This window comes from Cornus florida, unplaced genomic scaffold, assembly GCF_030987335.1.
Source record: "Cornus florida cultivar Cherokee Brave unplaced genomic scaffold, ASM3098733v1 CherokeeBrave_3.0.0_Hap2_Chr11, whole genome shotgun sequence".
Classification (NCBI taxonomy): Eukaryota; Viridiplantae; Streptophyta; class Magnoliopsida; order Cornales; family Cornaceae; genus Cornus; species Cornus florida.
The window spans coordinates 85,183,751-85,211,210 of record NW_026775581.1 but is presented as its reverse complement, the minus strand read 5'-3'; the positions used below and the strand labels follow the sequence as shown (position 1 = coordinate 85,211,210).

General features: G+C 37.6%; 1 protein-coding gene and 1 pseudogene across 1 annotated transcript; both read left to right on the top strand.

The window, feature by feature from the left end:
- The first annotated feature begins 17,192 nt into the window (after window positions 1–17,192).
- Window positions 17,193–21,168, top strand: LOC132286407 (putative receptor-like protein kinase At3g47110). The gene is made up of 2 exons (XM_059788739.1): window positions 17,193–20,015; window positions 20,904–21,168. Exon 1 carries the CDS (start codon window positions 17,554–17,556, stop codon window positions 19,045–19,047), a length of 1,494 nt encoding a protein of 497 aa, XP_059644722.1. The 5' UTR covers window positions 17,193–17,553; the 3' UTR covers window positions 19,048–20,015; window positions 20,904–21,168.
- On the top strand, window positions 19,078–22,616 carry LOC132281444 (receptor kinase-like protein Xa21; annotated as a pseudogene).
- Window positions 22,617–27,460: the final 4,844 nt, after the last annotated feature.

The following is a 27,460-nucleotide window of genomic DNA, read 5'->3' as shown; positions in this document are numbered from 1 at the left end:
ATTCAAAATCCTTGAAATTTGCCACAAGAATGACCCCGTTTGGATTTGAAACGAGGGAGATATGACCATTTGATGTTCGGGTTAAGAAAAAGGGTCAAAGCAGCAAGGGAGCCGGCTCCCATTCTGATGGAGCCGCCTCTTTTTGCTGAGAGAGTCGGCTCCGATTCTGATGGAGCCAGTTCCATGTGTAGCATTTTCCAAAAATTGCGTACTGGACAAAAAAAAAGCCGGCTCCCAAAGAGGGAGAGCCGGCTCCTAACCTAGGAGGTCTGAAATTGGTCACTTCTAATGCTTTTCATGGCTGGGCATTCAATCTTCTCAACCCAACATGCACGAATGGTGAAAAAAAACAATTTAACAAGCTAACTCAAAGAATTCTACAACATGGCGACGCAAAGAAACTTTGGTCCCGTCATACATTCATCACCTTTGTCCGGCTACAATGATCATAAACAAAATGAGCTCAAATTACATCATGAAAAGTTATAACCCTTAAAAGAAGGTAGAAATCCTAATGAAACCTCAAAATATGGTGCCAAGGGTCTCAAAACTATTTCCACCTTAAGTAAATACATTGCATTACAACTAAACATATTAAGACCAAACTTCGCAAAATATGCATCTTAATACATTTTTACAACAAAATTAGAAGTAAATACATTAATCACAAGTGGGATCCAAGTTACTTTCAATCCTCTTAAACTTATGGTGGATTGTCGTCCGCCACTTCTTTCCCGTGTCTAGAAAATAATAAAATAAGAGGTGAGCATAAAGCTCAGTAGAATTCGCCTAAGACGTTAGTTTTGAACTCCCTTGAGCCACGAAACACATAAGCAAATAAAAGGAATCGGGATCATGTAATGGGAGTTCATGTCACATTAGCAACTTAACAAGAAAGATATCGGTCACAAAGCACAATTTAGTAATGAACATGCATGATATAAATCATGATGCATCCCATTCCAAATTTGGTCTATACCGACCCAACCTCCACTTTTTGAAAACTCACTAACCTACTTTACCGAGGCGAGATTGATAGCTATCCCAGATTCCAAATCCGGCAACCGTTAAAGGGTCTAGTATCAACTTATTCACACCCTACACCGGGTTACGCTCCCTCTAGGTCAAGCTAGCCCCGGACTCGCGAAATCCGGTTCATCTTAAAAAAAAACTTCTCTTCTATTATCAAAAACTTCACTTTCAAAAAGAGAATTTTCCTTTCTCAAATTCTTTCCAAAACCCCTCTTTATACCATGATATGCAATGCAACACCATTCATCCTCAAAATCATGAGTCCATCACTATAGCAAGAACAACATCATTATGGCATATTATAATAATTAAGGAAAAATCATAGCAAGTTTTGGAAACCTAATACAACAAGAACATCATCATCCAAGGTAAGACATACAAAATTATCCATGCGCATGCTTAACACATAATCATATACACAATGTCATAATTCATCATCTTACAGGCATTAATAACCATAATTTCATACCAAAATTTAATAATTCTAAAGATATATCAAGGGAAAGAAAAATTTACTCAAATAGAACCAAAACTTGGGCATTAGGAAAATCCCTACCTCAAATTGAATATTAAACCAAGCAAAGCCCTAAATTTAGCCCCAAGAACCCTAAATCCGAATTCTCAAGAGTGCTCTAAACTAAAATCAACTCTGATCAAAATGATGTCCTCAACAAGCTTGTCAACTTGCAAAGTTGAATTCTCAATGTAAAATAATGAAATTAAGGCATAAAGTGTGTTATAGTAAGAGGAATTGAAGTTTCCAGAAGGAGGGAGAGAGAGCTGTGATTTCAGTCCAGGAAAATGGATCAAAACAATGTATAAGATGCTATAATACAAATATCTTACCTTTTGCCTTAAAACATAAATATCCAAATTAAACATGATACAACCCTTTAATAGACATGTAACCACATATAATTGCATCAAATAATAATGCAAGAAATGAAATGGACCCAAAATAAAATCATGTACGCAACAACTCCGGTAGTGGGTCCCACGTGGGACCTCTCGGCCCGAAAAACAGAAAAATGCCGAAATGGCAATCATTGCATTTTCAAGAATTCTGAACTCAAGAAAATGCCCCAACCAACTCTCAAACATATCCGGCACACCCCACGATGTCCGGCACGTAAAATGAGAAAATACGAAAATACCTTCAAAAATAAAATAAAATAAATCCCAGAAAATGGAAAAAGAGAAAAATCGGAAACATTACACTTTGGCATCCTTTTGTAAAAGTATATATGCAAGAGTCTAAAACCTCCATTATTAGACTGCGAGTGTGTTCCATAAAATATTCTACTCCCCATCTTTTCAAAGAGATGCCTATAATGTGTATGCATCATTAGAAGCTGAATTGTTGGCATTTATTTCTATAGATAGTTGAAGATTAATGAGCACAACTACTCCACACATGACTTAGAGTTGGCGACAGTTATCTTTGCTTTGAAAAATTAGAGGCATTATTTGTATGGCGAGAGATTTGAGGTCTTTTCAAATCATAAGAGTTTCATATATCTTTTCATGCAAAAAGATTTGAATGTGAGGCAGAGACGTTAGGTTGAGTTCATAAAAGATTACAATTTCGATTTGCAGTATCATCCCGAGAAGGCGAATGTGGTAGCGGATGCTTAAGCCAGAAGTCTCATAGTGATTTTGTAATGTTTCATATTTTTACCATTTTTTATTTTCTGGAATTTTCTGATTTGTTTTTAGGGTATTTTCGTTTTTTCTAGTTTTGTATGTTGGACATCGTGGGATGCCGGGTGTGTTTGAGAATTGGTTGGAACATTTCCTTGAGTTCAGAACTCTCGGAAATGTATCGGTAGCCATTTCTTTTTCTTTTTTCTATTTTTCGGACTAGGAGGTCCCAGGTGGGACATGCTACCGAAATTGTTACGCACGGGGGTTGTTATGACAACCCGGATTTTTTTTAGATTTTAATTTATAATTTATTTCTGAGTTTGTTTTAGTGGAGGTGTAGTTGTTGTTATTTTATATATAGTTTATATATATATATATATAGTGTACCTAAAGGAGAAAGTGATAGAAAGGTGGAGAAGAAAATAGAATGATGTAGAATGGAGTGGGTCGGCCAAAAATGGGAAGAGAGATAAGAAGGGTAATAATGTGATGGGGCCCACTAGGAGATTTTTTTAAGAAGTTGATTTGGTTTTGTGCTATATATATATATATATTGTATGAAGAAAGAAGGAAGGTAGCAGCTGAGATACCCCTCGGATCCGAGACATGGGTTGATCAGGCCCAGGCCCAAACCCGAGGGAATATCTAACAATTAATATTTTATAATGAACACGGAATACAAAATAAATTAAGAAATGAAATTAAAGCTGGAAGGAACTAAAAATAGAATCCACAACATATTATAATTATTAAAATCCATCAAACCCAAACTCCAAAACTCCACCAGTTTACAACTTGGGAATCCATCTCTAGTGGACCCCTATTAAACATCCAAACGGAAGATAGAACAACTGTAATAAACGTCAAGAATTAAAACTATAGAGAGAGCCCTATATCGTCGGAAGAGTGAATAGAGACCTCTGCTCAGCACGAACACGTCTAAGCCTGGAACTGTCGTGTATCTGAAAAATAAAAGTGGGTCAGGCCCACGCGCAAGTTCTATACTACTACAGTCCAAACAGAGGCCCGATACGCATGTACATCCTAAACAATTCAACAATAGCTAATAGTCCGTAAATATATATATATAGTTACACTAAAGGACTCTCACTGGACTACAGGCCGGTCTCAACCTGAATAGAGGTAACATGCTAAAACGCACACGAAGTGGGCATATGTACCTATACCTAAACAGGGTACACCTCTAACCATCGTAGCCAACTACACATCCCGATGCATATACGCTCCCTAGCCATCGGTCCTGAGACTCAAGCTCATACCGAGGCACCATAACAGTACATATATAAAATCCATCCAAAATCCCTAGTATTGCTGCTCAACAAGTAGTTGCCATGACAATACAAATCCACGGGACTTAACTTTTAGTTAATCCCATCATTATTCCAAGTAGGTGGGTAATGGTATTGTTTTAAAAACCAAACCCATCCTTAGTATGCCACCGTCCCATACCGGTGCCTACTTTCCAATCCTCCAGTAGTCAATAATACCAATAAATCAAGTATATATCAACTAAATTCCAACAACCAACATTCAATGTTAGCAGTGATAAAATAAGCATTGATAAACAGGGTCACAACAACAACATATACATGCCCAATTTAAGTTGTTCCCTTTAGTCTGATATAAAGACAGAATTAATTAAAACTTCCATTTAACACCTTACAAATGACATACAGATATGTAGGGTATGTATCACAAAATCCTAACCTCCACAGTTGATACTAACTGTGATAATGTAAGCATCAAAACAATATTCACAGTATGTATGTAGACATGCTCAAATTATAGTGTTCCACAAAACCGATCTAGTGTTAAACTCAAATCCTCCTACTATTTAAGTTCCAACAATTGCTATTACAGAAGTTAAGATAGCTATCATCTAGACCCATCCTTCCAATAATTTATACTAGCAGTGGTAAGGAAAAATGTGAACTACAGAACCGCAATGCATCCACAAACATGCTTAGTCTAGGTTGAACAAGCATACAACACTACTGTAACTACCAGTTTCATAGCAAAACAGATATCATTTTAGTTTGGTTTAATCTTCATTAATCCTGGAATCATTTAAGAGTGCAAAGAGTATGAAGCCTAAGGGAAAGAGTAAGGATAGAATCTTGCCTCAGAAACTTTTGTTCAAAGTTTCAACGTCGTCTTCTTAAAAAATCCCGGCGAGTTCCAAAACCCGGTTACTTCCACAAAACGTGTGCTTTGTTTAAAAAAAACCCTACACAGACGTCTACCTTATACTTATAGAGTTTTCCTAAACCCTAGGTTCATTTAAGTCCAACTCACAATCCTAACCGGCCCATCCAATTAACGTAGAAACCTACGACGGCTATAATATAAAACCCTAATTTATACTGTAATTAAAACCTTCGTTAGATGTATTTACCTATTTACCCTATTCACCATTAAATACTTAACAAATAATCTAATTGAATAAAATAATAATTAGTAAACCCAGTTAAACCAAATAAGACACACATAAAATAAGACACACATAGAATAATTAAACCAATTACACTTAAACCATTAATGCCAATTTAATAATTAAAACACTAACAAGTAATTCCAATCAAATAACTAAACCAATTACACTTAAACCATTAATGCCAATTAAATAATTAAAACACTAACAAGTAATTCCAATCAAATAACTAAAAATAAATATCATTTAAATAAATTAAATCACCACAAAAGAAAACAATTAAGCACCTAATAAAAAAAATAATGACACATAATCAAATAAAATGCACTTAAATAATAAATTAAATACCATTAATTACCAGGAATATCCTTTTTAAAATTAGGGGTATTACAGCAGTAGGCTGTCGAAAAAGGAAGGGAAAAGAAAAATAGAAATGATATTCGCGGGTCCCACTAGTGATGTTTAAATGAGTTTAATTTTGGTTTTGTCGCATTGAGTATATATATATCAGATGGAGAAGGTGAGCTGTTGTGATTTTGTCTGATGGAAGATAGGTGAGCAGGTAGCCGAAAAAGAGAGAAAGGAAGAAGGAGAAGGTAATGATGATTTTGTGGGGTCCACTAGAAGACTTTTGGGCCAAAATTATTTGTGCCTTTGGATATGCACGTGGGTTTTGTTGGCTGATATTTGTTTGGTGAGCTGAAGGTGGCTTGTGTCGGTACAATTTGCCTATTTATTGGGTGATTGTGACTTGGTAAGTATACAAAGGCAGAAGAGAGTAATATTAAAGGAATACAAAATGAGTCGAGAGAGGACAGAGAGGTCCAAGAGTTTGCAGAGGAGGCCGGGACTTGAGGCTTTGATGATTCAGTGAGGAAAAATTATTTTTCAGTGTAGGGTTCTCTATACCTTGAATGTCTTGGGGTGGTTTTGCTTCAACGGTTTTTATTAAATGTTTTAATTAAATGCATATATATTTTGTTTAAATACTCACATGAATATGTGTATTTTGTGGAGCTGTTTTGTTAAACCTCCATGAAATTCTTGTTATGGTTTTTCCTACTTTGACTTCCGTCTCACCACCCTCCAATTTCAGGTACCGAAGATGAGCGTGGATTGCTAGTTTCGGGCTTAGGTGGAAGAGTTGGCGTTGCAGGATTTATTTTATTTATTTAGAGAATTTTGTATATATTTGAGGAAATTGATTTTGTATAAAATAGGGCATTTTTATGATAATAGGAGTATAGTGATGTATTTGGATTTAAATGAATTGAGGATTTTATTAGAATTTTTGGGTCGTGATAGTTGTGTCACGAGTCAATTGCATTTCTGGCATTTTTATTTTTATGCATGACCTTTAGTTTATTAAATTGTGTGGTTGGGATTTGAATTATATACATATTTATAAATATTTAGAAAATGTGGGATTTATTTTAATTTTGGTGGGACCCACCATCATTTCTTTTAAATGGTCAAGAGGCCATTTTATGGCCTCATCCTTTCTCTCTCTAATCTCACGTTCTCTCTCTCCTTCCCTTCTTTCATTTTCTTTTTCTTTCCACAGAAAATTCAAGCCTTGATCTTGGGTTTGTTATTCGGAATTTGCTAATACCGCTTTAGACAAAGTTGAAGAACTCGTCTAGGCCGTTGTTTTGATCAGAGCCAATCTCTGTTTGGCCAACCTTGGAATTTCGAAATTAGGGCTTAAATTTGGGGTTTTTCTCATCGTTTGAGGCAGTGGTCTCTAATCCATAATTTCTTAGACTTTTGTGAGTTATTCTTCATGATTTGTCACCTAGCATGCTAATTTTGTGTTAATTCCTCTTAAAATGACCTAATTGTTGTAAATGAAGTATGTGATTATGTGTGTTAGTTGTTATTGTGTGAATTTGCATGCTTAAGTGGTAGTATTCATTGCCTATTGTGTTTAAATTGCTAGATTTTACAATATGAAAGCATTATATTTCTTTTGAGATTTCTTGTAAAACATGCTAAATGATTTGAGCTTGAATTAGATATATGATAATGGACATTGGCATGACATGAAAAAGCATGATGCATTCATGCACGGCATTGGACAATGAAAAATGGGAAATGTGATTAGAAAATAAAAGAAAATTGATTTTGCGAAAAAGGTTTTTGAAAGAGGTTTTGCGAAAACCCAGTCGCCTAGGAGTTGCCTATGAGTCCGTGGTATTAGTGTGACCTAGAGGGAATTAAGGAGACTACCTTAGCGTGGTTGAGATACCCAGGCCCCAAATGATGCCCTGGAGTTGCCTTGTGGTCAGGGACAGTCAGCCAATCCTTCTCTTATGCCGCCATGAAGTTGCCATGGGACGAGTTGCATTAATGGTGGGAAACGGTGACTGATAAAGGTTTTTGAAATGGGGAGCGACATTGCATACCATTACATTCCATAGCATGGCATGACTTGATGAAGACTTTGATGCATTGTTGCTGGAATTGTTGCTATGTTTTTCCCTTTCGATTAAGCATGATCTCATTCTCCTTATTTCTATCCATTATTTGGATTCACGGGATTACAAGAGGTGTATCTTAGGCACTTCTTACTGAGCCATTGTTGTAACGACCCGAACCCGTGGGTCCGAACCGTTAACCGGGTCCTTACCCGAACCCGAGGCCACCTAAGTCAATCCACATCATAGCTAATGTTAACACATCATCATTGTGCCTAAAACATACTTCAAGAGGACTTAAACAACTTGATATGGGTCAGAGTTAAACAAAACAAAAGAAGGAATAAAGTGCCACAAGAACAACTAAACCGGTCGATCGAAGTGGAGCTTCGGCCTGCCGAAATAGCTACTGTACCGGTCAACCGAAGTGGCCATTTTGGTCTGCTGGTTGTGACCCAAATAGTAACTGGAGCTACTGGAATGATCGACTGACCGAAGTACCCATTTTGGTAGGCTGACATGGCCCTACGAACTAAGAATCTGCTACTGGTTTGCAATAAATGATGAGAAAGTAGAAAACTTTGATAGGGACCTTATAAATGCTCTATACCTGTCCCAATCACATTGTAAAATAGCATACCACATTCCATGGTCATATACGTCAACAATTTGATACAATGCATCATTGTTTTCCCCCATTCAAATAAGAAATATACATTATCTTTATATTTAGTCCAATTTACATCAAAATAGAGTCAAGGACTCATAGATACATCACATGGCCAAACTACACAAGTAAATACATTACAAAATGATGCTTTACAAATGGATGACCCAAAACTACAAAATGGTTGCAAAACACACTTCTATCTTCTCATGCTTGTGGTGGGTTGTTATCCGCCACCTCTTTTCTGTGACCTGAAAAATGTTAAGAGGAAGGGGTGAGCATAAGCTCAGTAGGAGGTGCCCAAGACACACCTCTTGAGACCCCATGAATCCATACAATGAATAGATAATAAGATAGCGGGATCATGCTATACCGGGGAAAAATATAACTACAATACCACATCATTAATCCAATACCACAAATGAATATTCCGTGCAATGTAATGCCATGTCATGCAATGTCACTCCCCATTTTCCAAAACCATTTCCGTCGTCATTTCCAAATCATTAGTGAAACCCCGTCACATAGCAACTCCATGGCGGCACGAGAGGAGGATTGGCTAACTGTCCCTGACCCATGACAACTCCATGGCATCATTTGGGGCCTAGGTAACTCAACCACGCTAGGGCGATCTTCCCAGTCCCCTTTAGGCAACACTAACACTACAGTCCCTAGGCAACTCCTAAGCAGCCGGGTTTTTGATAAAACCTTTTCAAAACTTTTTCTCAAAAACCCATTTTTATTTCTTTACAAACATCATTCCCCCTTTCTTTTCCAATGAAGTGCATGGATGCTTCATGCTTTTCATGTTATGCCAATATCTACCATCATATATCTAAATTCATAATTAAACTGCTTAGCATGCTTCACAAGAAATTCCAAAGAAATAACATACTTCATTCAACAAAAATCTAGCATGGTAAACATGTAAGAAATGATATTAATTCATATAAGCATGTTATTTCATGTAACATTAATTAAAACACAGTCACATATTCCATTTACAACAATTTGATTATTTTAAAGGAGAATTAACATAATTTAGCATGCTAGACAATAATTTAAGTAAGATGATTCACAAAGGAGCAAGAAAAAGTGAATTAGGAACCCCTACCTCAAGCTAGATGAGAAATCCCCAATTCCCAAGCCCTAATTTTCAAAATTGCAAGGTTGGCCAAACAAGAAATTATTTACATCAATGTAAAAAACTCGACAAGCTCTCCGTTTTGCTGTAAACGGCACCAAAATCTTCAAATGGATGGAGAGAAATCAAAATTTGAAATTTTTATGAAAAGAAAAGAAAAAAGAAAATACAAGAGGGAGAGAGATAAAGTGCCGAGAAAAGAGAGAATTTGAGGCCAAACATGGCCTCTTGGTCACTAAATGCATAAGTGGTGGGTCCCACCACTAAAAAATCCCACTTTTGACTTTTCTTTTCCCACCACACACCCATATATGCATACAAACTATGTAATTACCACATAGAATACATTAAATAAATTAAATAAAATGCAAATGGACTCAAACAAAATCCTCGTACGCCATAATTCCAGTAGCGAGTCCCACACGGGACTTTCCGGCCCAAAAAAGGGAAAAATACCGAATGGCAACCGTTGTATTTTCAAGAGTCCTAAACTCAATGGAATGCTCCAACCAACTCTCGAACACACCCAGCATACTCCACAGTGTCCAGCATGCAAAACAAGACAAGACCAAAATGCACTTACAAAAACAGAAAATTTCAAAAAATAAAAAATGGCGAAAATCGAAAACATTACAATTGTGCTCACCCCTTTATTATTAACATTTTCCAGGGCTCAGGAAAGAGGTGACGGATGACGTTCCACCACAAGCTTAAAGAGGGCTAGAAGTTCATTTTGTTACCTTTTGTATCTTAATTCCGATCTTTTGTAAAGTCTCGTCTTAAAAATGTATTTCTTTTATAAAGCATAGCTATGTAGTGAAATTGTATCCTCTTAACAGTATTTTGATGTAACTTGAAACCATGTAGATACTTGAAATAAATGGTACTATGATGTAGAAACTTTTGAAAAACTCATTTACGTTTGTGACCAAGTATTATTGTTATGCAATGTTTGTCGTGAATTCGGGATGTGTTGTTTATCAGGTTCTGTGTATGTTGGTTCATAATGAGCCTATCCCTTCAGGTGTTATCAGCTGCAGATAGCAACATTCCAGGCCTATCGACCAGCTGACATGGAGTATCAGCCGGCTGACAGTGCACTTTCTTAGCATTCCAGAGAGTTGAGTTCCGAGGAACATTGTTTCGGCAGCTGGCTGACAGTGCACTTTTTTGGCATTCCAGAGAGTTAAGTTCTGTGATGTCCATCACTTTTTCGATTTTTCAAGCATTTCTCATTTTCGGCATAAGTGTTTATTTCATTACCTCGGGTTGCATGCCATGTTTAGGATTGCATGCCACGAAGGTTTTATAGTGATTTGCAGTGTTTCATGGAGTTTGGGAAGCATGGATATGCTAGTTGAACCGTTTGGACAGTTTATGGATTTTTGGGCCGAGCGACTCGTATGGGTCCCATGCCAGAATTTTTGGGTTTTGGAGTTATTTTCTTGATTGAAAAATAATTATCTTGGATGCCATTTGTTTTATTCATGAGGGTCGAATGGTCATTTGAGGATTGTAATGGCATTTTGGTAGTTAAGTGAAGGGATGGGGACATTTTGGTCATTTATCATGGTCACAAATTTGACTCATAGTGGGCTTGACACATGGACACATGGACACCACATGACATTCATTTAGCTTACCTTGTATGACTCATTTATGCAGAAGGTGGGTTGGGATTTAGTCTCTGTAGTTGCCTTCTTCCTTCATCCATCTTTGTCCTCCATTAGAGGAGTTTTTGAAGCTCAAAATTGAGAGACTTGTGGTGAGAGTTTAATGGTGAGGTGTGAATGAAAAATGACCTAGAGGAAATGAGGTCTCCATTGATATAGTATATGTGGTCATTCCTTAATCCATGGGTTTCAGAAAGTGCCTTGAAAAGAGGAGGATCTTAGTTATGCTTCAATGGAGAGTTATTCATCTTCATCATCTTGTTGGTGGGTTTGATCATCTCTTGGGTAGCTTTGGAGTGGTTTTGCCAAGGATTGAACTCCCTTGAGATAGGATTGTCTAACCCTTAATTCCTTTGCCTTTAGTGAGTTAATCTCTTTCAATTTAAGTTGTAAAGTGTATAGAAATGAAACTGAAGCATGCTGAAACTGTTTGGTTGAAATTACATGCTACTGTTTTGCTCAAATTCCTATAAATTCGTAAATTATCATTTAGAGATGATTTGATATTATGATAATATAGTTAATTAGATTTCATTGAGAATTATTTTCACATAAATTGGTTGAGAAATGAATTTACTATGAATTTTTTAAATTAGAGTGTTCTTGCTGGAAATTCTGGGTTGGGGCAGATTCTGTCCGAGTCTTTCTCATCAAATCTGCTTTAAATGGTAAGGTATTTTGGTGAAGTAAAATTTTATCTTGAAAATATAGTCTTTGAACTTTCAGTGGCCTTTGGATTCACTCAATTTGGATGAGAATTGGATTTTTTATGATTTTTCAAAGATGGAAGCTACAAACTGGAAATCAGTTTTTGGGCAGATTTTATTTCAAAATTTTAGGTCAAAAATGTTCCAATTGGGAAGGGATTTTGCTAAACTAAATTGACACTTTCAAAGAAAATTGTTTAAAATTTCATTAGGCTTTGGAATCACTCAATTTGACATAGAATTGAAATTATTATGAATTTTCAAAGATGGAGGTAACAAGCTGCGTATGAATTGTTAACAACTAGTAGGGGTTGTTTTAACCCTCACACCCTTTGTTTCCTTGTGAATTAAATCCTTTAAATTGAACCATTATATGACTTGAATTAGGCTTTCTTTACAAGCATGTTGTGTAATAAAAATCTAAAATTTTGTACCTTAGACAGAAATGATGTGTTATGTGTTTTAAATATGGAATTTGAGCTCTTAAAATGTTGTTGGTGTTTATGTGTCTAAAACTGAAATTCTAGTGATCACAATGGTTGTACTGTTATTGTTTGACAAGCTGGAAATTATATATTTAGTTCACTTCAATTATGGGCTGTTTTGTTATAAGTTTGGTGTTGTAATAGTGTTCAAAAACTGAATGATACTTGAAACATGCTGCCATGATACATTTGCTGTCAAAGTGTGTCCATAGAATTTCTATATGTTTTCTATGTCTAATAACTTCAATGTTGTATAGATTAGAGGACAACATGCTTGAGTTGATTTCTTGAAGGCTGTGATAGTATGTCATTGTGAAGCTTGCTGCCATGATAAATTTGTTGCCAAAGTCCGTTTATAGAATTGGATTTTGATGTGAGTAATGATGTGGTATCATAATATTGTGAAGCATGTGCATTCATGCATAACATTGGGCAAGAAAAATAGGAAAGAAATGTTTTGAAATGAAAAAGGAATGTTGGAAAAAAGATTTGAGAAAAGAATTTTGTGAAAACCCGGACGCCAAGAGGGTACCGAGGGTCCGTGGCGTTAATGTAGCCTAGAGGGAACTAGGGAGATCACCCTAGCGTGGTTGAACTATCTGGGCCCCAAATGACGTCGTGGGGTACCAAGGGTCAGGGACAGTAGTCAATCCTTCTCTCGTCGCTGAGGGGTTACCGAAGGGGGTTACATTAACGGTTTGAAAAGTGAAGAATGTAAGTGATTTTAAGTATGGGGAGCAACATCGCATGACCGCATGACATTGCACCCATTGCATGGCATATCCATTCATGACGTGGTTTTTAAATGTGATATTGCGGTTATTTTTCTCCCGGCATAGCATAGGACCAGTTAAGATATTGATTGGAAAGAATGTGGTAATTATGGAGTAATAGAGATGAATATTCTCATTTTGTGTTTATGATTAGACATGAGTGGTTATCCTTTTGTCTAGGTGCAGTAAATCATTAATACTAAAGGGTTCCTAGGTATTAATAGAGGGGTAGTCTTGTCAAGGTACAGGGGCATACCTTTAGACTGATGGTTGTGATAATGAGAAATGTGATTCTTTATATAGAAAGTTGTAATAAGGGAAATGGTTTAGACTCTGTGTATATGGTACTTCATATTCTTCTGTGTTGACTGTTTTGTGAGACAGCATGATGATGTGATGATTATTTTTGCCCTGATTTGCATGACTCCCTTTCTGATTCCTATTCTTTGTTTGGATTCATGGGGATATTAAGGAGTGGTGGTTAGGCATTTCCTGCTGAGCTGTGGTTACTCATTCCTATTATATATACATTTTTTTTCAGATTATGGACAAGAGGTCGTAGAGGGAATTCCTCCACAGCCATGGATGGATGTTGGGTTCTATTTGGTTTTATATCTTTGTATAAATGGGAAATGTATATTTTGAGACCAACATGTATATTTGTAAATATTCTTCCAAACAGATTTTGTTTAATTATTGTAATTAAAGGGTTATCGGATTTTAATTATGAAACCTACTTTTATATTTTCAGATAATGTATGGATAGGGAAATGGACTTTGTGTGTGCATGTTGGGACAAGATACGTTATGTAAAATGACTTTTGAAACAGGGGATTTTCTTATTATCAGCCTTGAGTATTAAAGTTTTATCTAAAAATTTTGGACAATGTTCCAGGGCTCGATCAGACGTTTCTGAATATGAATATTTCTTTGTTCTGTTTTATGTTCACAACCTGGATTACGGTCTAGGGTCGTGATAAGTTCCGAGGAGCATTGTTTCGGCCTGCCGAACTTCACCATCAGTTGACCAAACCTCCATCTTTAGCCGGTCGAAATCCATCATCAGTCGGCCGACAGTCCAGTTTGGCAAAGTCCCTAGAGCATGTAGTTTTGGGAATCGTTTCGGCCGGCTGCTCATCTTCACTAGCCGATCGAACATGCAGTTTCAGCCGGCCGACAAAGGGCCATCAGCCTGCTGATCTTGTCCCTTTGACCAACACCTTTGACTTCTCTTTCCAAACTGTATTTTGGAGTATCTTGGACCTTAAAATGATCTGTGTTCCACCTGTGAGCTTAGGAAAGGACGGTATTGCCCTTAGTTAGATTTGGCTTGTCTTGCTATTCAGGAGTGGAAAATGATGGAGGATATTGCAGAGATGGGATTGCATTTCAGTGACAGTGGTGAGCCTACCACATTATTTAGTCTCATGGCTCAACCTACACTTGTATGTATGTGATTTTGGTTTGGCGAGGTTTTTTATAACCACGAACGGCAAATCTTGTAACGACCCATTCCACCACATGGTATGATATTGTCCGTTTTGGGCCTGAGCCCGCACGATTTTGCTATTGGGCTTCACCCCAAAAGGCCTCATACCAATTGGAGGTAACACACTTACATATAAGCAATTCACCTTTCCTCTACCCAGGCGATGTGGGACTGTGCACCCGTAGCTCGCCAGTATGGTAGCCTGACAGTGTCTCTCGCACCCGCCCACGGCACACCCGCCCACAAGGTCTTCACAATCCACACCCCTTGGAGGCCCGACGTCCTCGTCGGCACACTTCCGGCTGGGTCAGGCTCTGATACCATTTGTAACGACCCACTCCGCCACATGGTATGATATTGTCCGCTTTGGGCCTGAGCCCGCACGGTTTTGCTGTTAGGCTTCACCCCAAAAGGCCTCATACCAATTGGAGGTGACACACTTACATATAAGCACTTCACATTTCCTCTACCCAGGCGATGTGGGACTGTGCACCCGTAGCTCGCCAGTGTGGTAGCCTGATAGTGTCTCTCGCATCCGCCCACAGCACACCAGCCCACAAGGTCTTCACTTATCGACAATGTAGTTATCAATTGGAGTTAGAGGAACAATTGGTTACGTTGCACCAGGTAATTTACTATTATATGTCTATTCCTTATCTTTTAATTATTTCTTTTCCTATATGCTCTCTCATGTTTTTATTTAGTTTTGAACCTCTTTGACAGTGGATGGGTGAGTGATGAAATTACGTAAATTATTTTGAACATCATCTTAGTGAATTGCATGTGACTCCATCTTGCATAACCAAGTAGCTCCATATTAATACTTCATTTCTATGTAGGGTCAAAATATAAATCATGAAAGTGATTAGAAATTATTGAAGTACTTAAACAATTTAAACACTATCATTTGTTTCAAATTGCAGAATATGGTATGGGCGAAGAGATTTCAATGGAAGGTGATGTGTACAATTATGAAATTCTTTTACTAGAAATGTTTACCGGAGAAAGGCCAACCAGTAATATGTTTTCAGACAATTTCAACCTTCATAACTATGCTAAGATGGCGCTTCCGGATGGACTGATGGAGATTGTCAATTCTCTACTCATATTAGAAGAAAAAGATGAATCTGAAACAACCAACCAACGCAACATTGCTAGGAACAAATGATTGCTTGGTATCGGTCCTTAGAATTGGAGTCATTTGCTCTTTTGACTTGCCAACAGAACGGATGGATATTAGGGATGTTCTAAATGAACTCCACAAGATTAGAAAATCATTTCTAATGTACGGAGGAGGGGGACGGAGAGAGAGAGAGAGCGAGATGGAAGAAGTAATTCCTAGTTAGACAATTATTGCCTGTTCATTACGTAATTTTTACAATAATGTGGTATTTCTGAAAGTTAAAAGTTCAACTCTATGTATTTTCATCGTTATTTTCTTGTAGCTAATATTATCTTCAACTTCATGAAATCAATAAGAAGCTAAGCTTGTAGAAAGGAAATATATTGAATTTTTGACTAAGAGGTTCTGACTAAATTAGCTGCTTTCTTTGCGAACACCCTTTTATTCTAGCTCGCTTTCCACATGTAAAGAAAACAATCAACCGCAATAGTTTTATGTCCTGTTTCTTCATTTTCCATCTCTGTCTCTCCTAATTATAAATCGAGGACAAAGGCAAAAACTCTATAATAGATTTTGTTTATTGTTAATATATTGATATAAAAAAAACATTAATTATCTCTCTTCTATAATATGTATTTTTTAATTTTTTATTGTCACTTCTTGACATTCAATAAAAATCATAACACACCATACTATAAAGAAAACAAACAGTGGTCCTATAATAGAGAAAAAAAGAAATATCAGTCATACCACATCATGAATTTTAAGTTCTCTAAAAACAACAACAAAGAATAATTGACATCAGTTGGGATTGAACAGCAGCATGAAAGCAAATAAACCACTTTTCTGTTCCAAATGAAACTGACGAGCAAGCTTTGCTGGCCATCAAGGATCAGAATTTTGAGCATCCTTTCAAGGTTTCTAGCCCATGGAACACGAGTCCGACCACTTTTGTTATTGGCAAGGAGTTACATACAGACATGTATGCTTGTATATATGTGTGCCATCATCGCATAGACTCAGTCGTATCAACACTTATTCTAGAAGTGGGAGTGACTGGCTTAAGAGTTAAGACTTAATAGTTTTTTTTTTATAAAATTTGATCCAAATAAAGAACACAAGTCAAACACTCTGTGTTCCCATTTGGATCTCCACCCTACCTATTTGGGTGATTCTGATACCAACGGTAACAGATTGGTCACTTGTCTGCTTACCTAAGAACTTAAATTATTATGTAATGCAACGTACCTACTCATATATTCCTATTTCACTTTCCATCCAGGTGACTTTCTCTCATGGTAGGTCCTCCCAAAGTCTTGATCTACATATACAATTCATGTTTTCTTGGCATGTTAGGGGATGGGTCTTTGTTCAAATAGAGGTAAAGTCAAAGATGATAATGGTGATGAGATAAATTTTTGTACTTATATGTTGGAAATCAACCGTTCTCCAATTAAGTAACGGTCATGGATGGTGGCTTTTGGAATTATTTTCGGAAGTCTCAAAACCTGGAATATTTTACCACTAAGTCATGGAAAATGATTCCATCTACACTTCACCCACTGCATTATAAAAAAACTGAACTTTGAGAGTCGGTTTCATCACATTCAAACTCCCCAAGATATACTTTATTTCCACAAAAATATAAAGTGATAGGAGCACCAAAATATGATTTCAGAGGCACTAAGGTCAGCTCTCTTTCTCTTCTACGTCCTGAATCTTTTATTAATTTCAAATGCCACAACGAGTATCGCTTTTGGTTTCACAAATGAGACAGACAAGCAAGCTTTGTTAGCCATCAAGGATCAAATTCGTGAACACCCCTTAAACGTTTTGGAACGATTCTATCCACTTTTGTAATTGGCAAGGGATTACATGTAGTAGGAGGCATCAGAGAGTGACCGTCCTAAACTTGTCCTCTCAGAAATTAGTGGGTTCCAATGTTCCATGTCCGCTCATATAGGAAACCTTACCTTCCTTAAGGCGATCTATCTCGAGAACAACTTCTTCCATGGCGCTATCACTCCAGAAGTTGGTCGATTGTTTCGGTTACAACATTTTTCGCTTCACACAAACTCTTTCCAAGGTGAGTTTCCTGCTAATTTGACTCACTGCTTAGACATCAGAGTCATCAACATGTCAGAAAACAATTTTGTAGGAAAAATTCCTAGCGAGCTAGGATCATTGTCTAATCTCTTAGAATTGGATCTTACCTTTAATCATTTCAGTGGCAATATCCCACCTTCCTTGGGAAATCTATCATATCTTCAAAAAATTTTGCTTAGGCGTAACAGCCTAGAAGGAAGCATTCCTTCTGAACTCGGACAGCTTTCCAACTTAGAGTACCTTCAGCTGTCTTCTAACAACTTGTCCGGTTTGGTTCCGACCTCTCTTTACAATAACTCATCCATGATTTACTTTGTCGTAACTAACAACCAACTACATGGAAGCCTCTCGCCAAATTTGGGATTGAGCCTTCCAAAATTACAAATATTCTTATTTGCAGTCAACAACTTCTCTGGGCCTATTCCATCTTCACTAGCCAATGCTTCTGGATTTGTACACTTTGATATTACAAAGAACTCTTTTACTGGGTCTGTACCGATGAATCTGGGTAACCTTGGTGATCTAGAAAAGCTAAACATTGGTGGTAATGAACTTGGAAGTAATAAAACCGATGACTTGAGCTTCCTCGATCCTTTAACCAATTGTTCGAATCTGATGGTACTGAATTTTCATAGGAATCTTTTTGGAGGTGTAGTACCCAATTCCATTGGAAATATGTCCACCAAGCTCATCTCGATTTCAATGCAAGGAAACTACACATATGGAAGCATACCACAAGTCTTTGTGAACCTTATCAGCTTGGAAGATCTAGCATTGAATGAGAACATGTTCACAGGCAGTATTCCTGAGTCCATTGGTAGACTTTCAAATTTGCAGCAGCTATCCATTTACACAAATAGCATCTCTGGGCAAATTCCATCATCTATCGGAAACCTTTCTCTATTCATTATTCTCGAATTTGAGGATAATATGCTAGAGGGAAGTATACCTGTTTCTTTGGGTTACTGCAAAAACTCACTAAAATTGGATCTTTCATCCAATCACCTCACCGGGGCAATACCAGATCAAGTTCTTGCTCTTTCTTCCATTACACTTGGTCTCTTCTTAGGTGACAATCGCTTAACTGGACCATTATCGCCTCAAGTGGGTAACTTGAAGAATATAGGGCGTTTGGATCTTTCAAACAACAAACTCTCTGGAGAAATCCCAAGCACTCTTGGGAATTGTCTAGTGTTGGAATTTCTATCTTTGAAGGGTAACTTTTTTGAAGGTACTGTTCCGCCATCTTTCAAGCAATTAAGAGGTCTTCAAGTCCTAGATCTTTCTCGCAATAATTTGTCTGGGCAAATTCCAAGTTTTATAGGTGAGCTATAACTAGTTGAAAATCTCAATCTGTCCTATAATATGTTCGAGGGTGAAGTTCCAGCTGAAGGAAAATTCAAGAACGGAAGTGCATTTTCAGTTGTCGGCAATAACAAGCTTTGTGGAGGATTCCAGTCATTGAAATTGCCTGCATGTCCCGAGAAAGCTCCAGCAAAAGAAAGGAAGCTCTCTGCTGGTAGAGTGATAATTCTAGTAACCAGTATCACTGCTTCTATTTTATTGTTAATTGCGTGTACTTCTACTATTTTTTGTCGGATCAGAAGATCAAAGAAAAAAACCACTTCAGATTATCCATTGGGGAATCAGTATCCAACTCTTTCTTATGCAGAACTTCAACAGCTACCGATGGATTCTCTTTAGCCAACTTGATTGGTGAGGGGAGATATGGTTCTGTTTATAAAGGAATTCTCGATTCTGAAGAAGTTGTTGCTGTGAAAGTTCTCAACCTTTGTGACGTTTCCAATTTTCTACATTTTTCATTTTTCCGGTAATTCGTTGATGCAAGGGTATTTTGGTCTTTTCACGTTTTGTGTACGGGTTTTTAGTTGGGTCCATTGCACTTTGTGCATTTTAATTTATGTGGATTAAGTGGTATTTGTATGTAGTGCATTTATACATGTGAGGTGTAAAATGAAAAAAAAAATGAAAAGGGAAAAGAAATTTAAAAGTGGTGGGACCCACCACTATATCAAGAGTGGTCTAGAGACCACATTTCCAACCTTCATTCTCTCTCCCCGCTGAATCTCTCTCTCACTCTCTTGTTGTGCTTTTTCTTTTTCTTTTCTCTTTCAATCTTTGAATTACGGTATCTCACTCAATACTTGGTGGATTGGAATGCCGTTTGAGGCAAAACGGAGAGCACGGCGAGCTCTACGCGTTCATACCAACAATTTCAGCCTTGAGTATCCCCTTGGCTTTCGAAATTGGAGACCCATTTTGAGGGTTTTACACAAATTAAGGTAGGGACCCTTAATCCATGAAATCTTGTGCTTTAGTGAGTTAATCTACTTGATATGTGTCTTAGAATGCTTAATTATGTTAATTATAGTTTAAATTGACTTAATTGAGATATATGAATATGTGAGAATGTGTGTTAAATATGTTGTATGAAAAGCATGCTTATATGATAACCATGGAACTATGTGGATTAAATGGTTTATGTAAAGAGCATGTTTATGTGTTGATTTTCATATGCCAAAAATGCTAGAATATTGTTATATGCCGTTATGTGGTAAATCCTTTGGGAATTTTTGTGAACCATGCCTTGTTAGTTAAATTTGAACTAGTCATGGGATTATGAGCATGGACATAGCATTGATGCATTCATGCACTGGCATTGGGCATAAAAGGGAATAAATCGTTTTGAAAAGAAAAAGAGAATTTTAGGAAAGTATTTTAATGAATCGGTTTTGTGAAAACCCGATCGCCGCGGGGGTACCAAAGGGCCGGAAGGTTAATATAGCCTAGAGGGAACTAGGGAGATTGCCCTAGCATGGTTGAGCTAGCTGGGCCCCATAATGACGCCGCGGGGGTACCAAGGGTCAGAGACACTAGCCAATCCCTCTCTCGTGTCGCTGCGGGGTCACCAAAGGGCGGGTTATATTAACAGTTTACAAGTGATGGTTTTGATTTTGAAAACGGGAAGCGACATCGGCATGCATTGGATTCCCATTGCATTATGTTACTTATGTGGAGATTAATTATTATATTGTGGTTTCCCTACATGGCCCGATCCCCATTCTCATTGCTCTATTCTATGTTTGGATTCACGGGGACACAAGAAGCGTGTCTTAAGTGCTACCTACTAAGCTTTATGCTCACCCTATTATTTAATAAATTTTTTTCAGGAAACGGGAAAGAAGTGGCGGATGACTTTCCACCACAGGCCTAATTTGGATTAGAAGACTTCTTTTTGCTATTTTTGTATTAAGTCCCATATTTTTGTAAAATCTTAGTTTGTTATATTTGGTATAGAGATTTGTGAACTCTTGTTATTGTAACTATATTTTGGAACTGTAATTATGATAATTTGGATTAAACGGTATGTAGATGTTCCACCATGAGATGAGCCATGTTGAGGTATAATGAACGGATGGATGGGATGTTGGAGTATATTAATTGTATTATGTGTTGGGTCAGGTTGGAGGTGTTTTGAAAGGCCAAGAAGGGTCATTGCGTTTTTTTTTATTTTAGCAGGTGGTTGTAGTCCCCTTTTTAGGAGAGGTCACGCCAAAAAAAAAAAAAAATTAAATGGTATCAGTTTAGGGTCATTTCAACCTTCAACAACATGGAGCAAACAAGAGTTTCCTTGCTGAATGCAAAGCATTGAGCAACATTCACCACCGCAATCTCCTCAAGATCTTTACATCTTGTTCAAGCATAGATTCTAAAAGAAATGATTTCAAAGGCTTTGGTCTTTGAGTTCATGCCTAATGGGAGTTTAGAGAACTGGTTACACCCAATTTCATCTAACTAACTGGATCCAAGTTCATCCATGCGGCTGAATTCAAAGAATTTGAACCTCATCCGAAGATTGAACATTACCATCGATGTGGCCTCTGCAATGGATTATCTTCACCATCAGTGAGAAACATCAATCATTCATTGTGATCTAAAGCCAAGTAACGTTCTACTTAACGGTGAGCTTTGTGCACGTGTACATGATTTTGGTCTTGCAAAGTTTCTTATAACCACCAATGGGAAATCTAATTATACACAAAGTAGTTCATCAATTGGAGTTAGAGGAACAATTGGCTACGTTGCACCAGGTAATTTACAATTATATGTCTATTCTTTAACTTCTAATTATTTCTTTTCGTATATGCTCTCCCATGTATTTATTATTATATGTCAATTCTTTAACTTCTAATTATTTCTTTTCGTATATGCTCTCCCATGTATTTATTTAGTTTCGAACATCTTTGACAGTGGATGATGAGTAAAATTACGTAAATTATTTTGAACACCACCCGGGTGAATTGCCTGCCATATGACTCCGTTTTCCAACTAAGTTGAGCATATTAGATTGTAGTATTTCATTTTTATGTAGTGTAGTGTCAAAATATAAATCATGAAAGTAATTTAGAAAATAGAAAATATTGAAGTACTTCAACAATTTTAAGCACTATCATTTGTTTCAAATTGCAGAATATGGTATGGGTGGGGAGGTTTCAACGGCAGGTGACGTGTACAATTATAGGATTCTGATACTAGAGATGTTTACAGGAAAAAGGCCAACTAGTAGTATGTTTACAGACAACAGCCTTCATAACTATGCTAAGATGGCGTTTCCAGATGGAGTGATGGAGATTGTCGATTCTCGACTCATATTGGAAGAGGAAGATGAATCTGAAAGGACCAACCAATGCAACATTGCAGGAACAAAAGATTGTTTTGTATCGGTCCTTAGAATTGGAGTCGTTTGCTCTTCTGACTTGCCAAGAGAACGGATGGATATCACGGATGTTCCAAATAAACTCCATAAGATTAGAAATGCATTTCTTATGTATGGAGGAGGGGAGGAAAAGAGAGATAAAAGAGATGGAAGAAGTAATTCCTAGTTATATAGTTATAGCTGGTTCATAAGGTAATGTTTAGAATAACGAGGCAAATTTGAAAGATTCAGTTCCATTATATGTAATTTTATCATTATTTTCTTGTACCTATGTTTATCTTCAACTTCGTTAAAATTAATAAGCAGCTAATGCTTGTAGAAAGGAGATATATTGAATACTAAGTTTTACTTGGAGGCAACCAATCTAGAGGGAAGCATTCCTTCTGAACTTGGACAGCTTTCCTACTTGAAATCCCTTCAGCTTGGTTTAAATAATTTATCATGCACGCTTCCTACAAGCGCTCTACAATATCTCATCAATCAATTACTCTGCCTTACATGGAAGGCTCCCACCAAAATCTCACTATCTATTGGAAACATTTCTCGATCAAGTATTCTTGTCCAAGCAGAAAATATTCTGGCGGGAAGCATACCTGTTGCATTGGGAAATAGCACAAATCTTCAACGTAATCACCCCACTGATTTGATACCCGAGCAGTTTACTGGACTCTCTTCCCTTATATTTTGTCTTTAAATCAAAATTATTTGACATTAGCACCACCATCACAACTGGGTAATGATTCTGCTTATAAAGGAATTCTAAATTCAGGTAAACAAATTGTTTTGAAGGTACTCAACCCTTAACCAAATGGAGCTAACAACTTCTTCTTGGCTGAATTCATAGCTTTGAGGAACATTCACGGCTACAATCTCCTCGAGATCATCACATCTTGCTCAAGAATGGACATTAAAGGAAACGATTTCAAGCTTTGGTCTTCGGAATCATGCCGAGTGGGACTTCTTTACCCACAACCCATCTTAATCTGAACAGCAGGATCCAAAGAAATTTATCAAATACAAGCGTTAAACATTGCCGTTGATGTGACCTCTGCATTAGATTCTCTTCAACATCTTTGTGGACCAACAATCGTCCATTGTGATCTAAAGCCAAGTAATTCTCTTCTTGACAGTGAGCTTTGTGCTCATGGATAATTTTGGTCTATCAAGGTTTCTTATATCCACTAGTTCTTCAATTGAGATTAGAGGAACAGTTGGTTATGTACCAGGTAATGCATTATCATATATTCTGTAACGTCTGTGTCTTATTATAAATATAAGTGCATATGTGTATATATTTGTGTGTGTGTGGTGTAATTTAAAAGCAAAAGAAAAAGAGAAAAGAAATTTTTTTTTAAAAATGGTGGGACCCACCATTAAACCAATTAAGGGCCAAAGAGACCACATATTGTCTCATTTCTCTCTTCTCCCGCTGGTTCACTCTCTCACCCTCTTTCTCTGGATTTAGTTGTTTTCTCCCTCATGTATGGTTTGATTTCGGAAACAAAATCTTTTTAAGTTGGGGAGAACGTAATGTTTATTAATTTATGCAAAAGTATAAAAGGGATATTTGTTTTTTTTTTAGTGGGCCCCATAAAACACTAAACACATTTTGTATCACCAAGTATCATTTTGTGGCCATTTTCTCTTCAGCTTCGGGACTGAACTCTTTCTGTCTCTCCTTGGTTTTCTTCTTTTATTATTTTTCTACCATTTTAACTTTTGATTTCTCACTCATCTCTTGGAAATTTTGGATCCCGTTTGCAGCAAATTGAAGCCCACGACGAGATCTTCAAATCCATACTAGCAATTTCAGCTTTTAGCCACTCTAAGGAGTCCGAAAATTGAGACCCATTTTAAGGGTTTGAGTTGAAAATTGGGGCTTTTAGCTTAGATTGAGATAGGGGTCTAACGACCCAAACCCGGAGGTCCGAACAGTTAGCCGGGTCCTTACTCAAACCCGAGGTCATCTACGTCAAACCCATCATATCTAGAGGTGTAATGACACTTATAGGATCATAACTAGGCTTTCACATTGGCTCAAAACAATTCTCCAAGGGTCGAGAGTGGAGAAACAAGTGAGGAAGAGCAAAGCAACCTAAACAGGTGCACTTCGGTCGACCGAAGTGGAGCTTCGGTCGGCCAAAGCAGACCTTCAAGAAACAGTCGACCGATACAAGAGATCCCGAGAGTGTGAAGATGGTTCGGTCGATCGAACCCCATTTCGGCCGACCGAAACATGAGATCCCGAGAGCCAACAATAGGTTTGATCGACCGATGCACCATTTCGGTCGACCGAAGTGGCTTCTTCGAGCCCAGAAGCTAGAACTAACATGCTGCACTTTGGAAATGAAAGGAAAACTAAGATGGGGACTTTAGAATGATTCAAACATGGGCTAAACCATCAAAAATGAGACATTCCACAATCATGAACATGAGTACTATCGCATAATCAACTTACAACATCTTTTTAAGTTATTACATGAAGTTATACACAATATTACATTAATCCCATTTACATTCAATGAATACTAAGTGTCATTCTTAAGTTACAAAGCCATGAATATTAACATTTGTTACATTCTTAAAACTATGGTTATAGACCGAATAGCCAAAATACAAAACAGCAAAATGATCTTCTAACAACTTTCAAGCCTGCAGTAGATTATCATCCACCAATTCCTTTCCATGACCTGAAAAATGATAAGTACAATGGGGTGAGTGAATCGCTCACGTAAGTGGCACCTAAGACACGCTTCTTGTATCCCCGTGAACCCAACCAAAGAATAGAACAATAGAATTCGGGGTCATGCTATGTCGGGAAAGCTCAACATAACAGTTAATCTTAATATAAAAAATAAAATGTCATAGAATGCAATGTATGCCAAAGTCACTCCCTATTTTCAACATTCAAAACCATCACTTTCAAACAGTTAATATAACCCGCCCTTTGGTGACCCCGTAGCGACACGAGAGAATGATTAGTTAGTGTCCCTGACCCTTGGTACCCCCGCGGCGTCATTTTGGGCCCAACTAGCTCAACCACGGTAGGGCAATCTCCCTAGTTCCCTCTAGGCTATATTAACCCTCCGGCCCTTTGGTACCCCCACGGCGATCGGGTTTTCATAAAACCAATTCATCAAAACATTTCCCCCAAAATTCTCTTTTTCATTTTAAAACGATTTCTCCCATTCATGCCCAATGTTAATGCATAGATGCATCAATGTCATGTCCATGTTCATCATTTCATAATTAGCTCAAGTTTAACTAACAAAGCATGGTTCACAAGAATTGCTACGAATACAACATGCCTCCATAAAATAAAAATCTACATTTTAGGCATACGAAAATCAACACATAGGCATGCTCTTCACATAAATCATTTAATACATATAGTCACACAAGTAACATTCAGGTATACACAACAACCAAACAATTTGCTGAGTTCTATACAATTTAATCATGCGAAGCAACAATTCATGAAGAATTAACTCACTAAAGCACAAGATTGCATGGATTAAGAACCCCTACCTCTTAGAATGCGAAAACCCTCAAAATCGGTTCAAATTTTGAAAATCAAAGGGAGACCCAAAGCTGAAATTGTTGGTACTCATGCGTAGAGCTCGTCGTACTCTCTGTTTTGCCTCAAACGACACTCAAAAATTCCAAGTATTGAAGATAGAATCTAGACTTGAAGTTTGCTTGTGAGAATGGAATAAAAATTGCAAAGAAAAGAGAAGAGAGAGAGACTTACGGGAAAGAGTGAGATTTGAGACCAAAATGTGGTCTCTAGATCACATATGTGATAGTGATGGGTCCCACCACTATCTTTTTATTTTCCATTTTTCTTTTGATTCAATTTCTACACCACACATACCCATATGTACACATTTAATTTGCAACCACTTAAAATATAGTAAATAAAAATAATTATGATGCAAATGGACCCAACTAAAATCCAGTACGAAAAATGTGAAAAGACATAAATGCCCTCGCGGAGACGAAATTCTGAAAAAATAAAATATGCGAAAAATTGGAAACATCACAATCTCCCCAACTTAAAAGGATTTCGTCCCCGAAATCAAGCCATACTTGGGGATGGAAATAACTCTGGGTACCTGGAGCGAACCTGTTATTCAAGCTCCCAAGTAACCTCCTCAACTCTGTGTGCCTCCAAAGAATTTTTACCAACGGTACTATTTTGCCCCTTAACACCTTCTGCCATGTGTCAAGGATCTGCACTAGTCCCTCTTCATACGAGACATCTTCATCATCTTCATCAATAATCACGTCAACCCAATCCAAAACATGAGATGGATCCGGTTCATACTTCACTATCATCGACACATGAAAAACATTGTGAACCCTGTCCATCTGTGGTGGCAAAGCAAGTCTGTAGGCAACTTCTCCTATACGGTCTAAAATCTCGAACGGTCCAATGAATCGTGGTGACAACTTGCCACTCTTCCCGAACCTCATCAAACCCTTCCGTGGAGAAACCCGTAGAAAAACATGGTCTCCCACCTTAAAAGATAGCGGTCGTCTCCGCCTATCTGTATAGCTCTTTTGTCGGCTCTGACCTATGAGCAATCTCTGTCACATCAATTTAATCTTCTCGGTAGTCTCGAGTACCATGTCGGGTCCTAAGGTAACTATCTCGCCTACCTCAGTCCAACAAACTAGAGATCTACAGGGTCTTCCATACAATGCCTCGAAAAGAGCCATCTCAATGCTCGCCTGATAACTATTGTTGTATGCAAACTCAATGAGTAGAAGGTGGTCCTCCCAACTGCCACCCAAGTCAAGCACACATGCCCGAAGCATATCCTCCAAGATCTAGATAGTACGCTCTGACTAGCCGTATGTCTGTGGATGGAATGTTGTACTAAGATGCAACGCTGAACCGAACGCTGCTTGAAGTCCTTCCCAGAACTTCAAAGTGAACTTGGCATCCCAATCCGAAACAATGGTTACTGGAACTCCATGTAACCTTACAATCTCCTTCACATATAG

Excerpts from the sequence above, each read along its gene's own strand:
- LOC132286407 (XM_059788739.1), top strand. The coding sequence starts at position 17,554 with ATGTCCGCTCATATAGGAAACCTTACCTTCCTTAAGGCGATCTATCTC.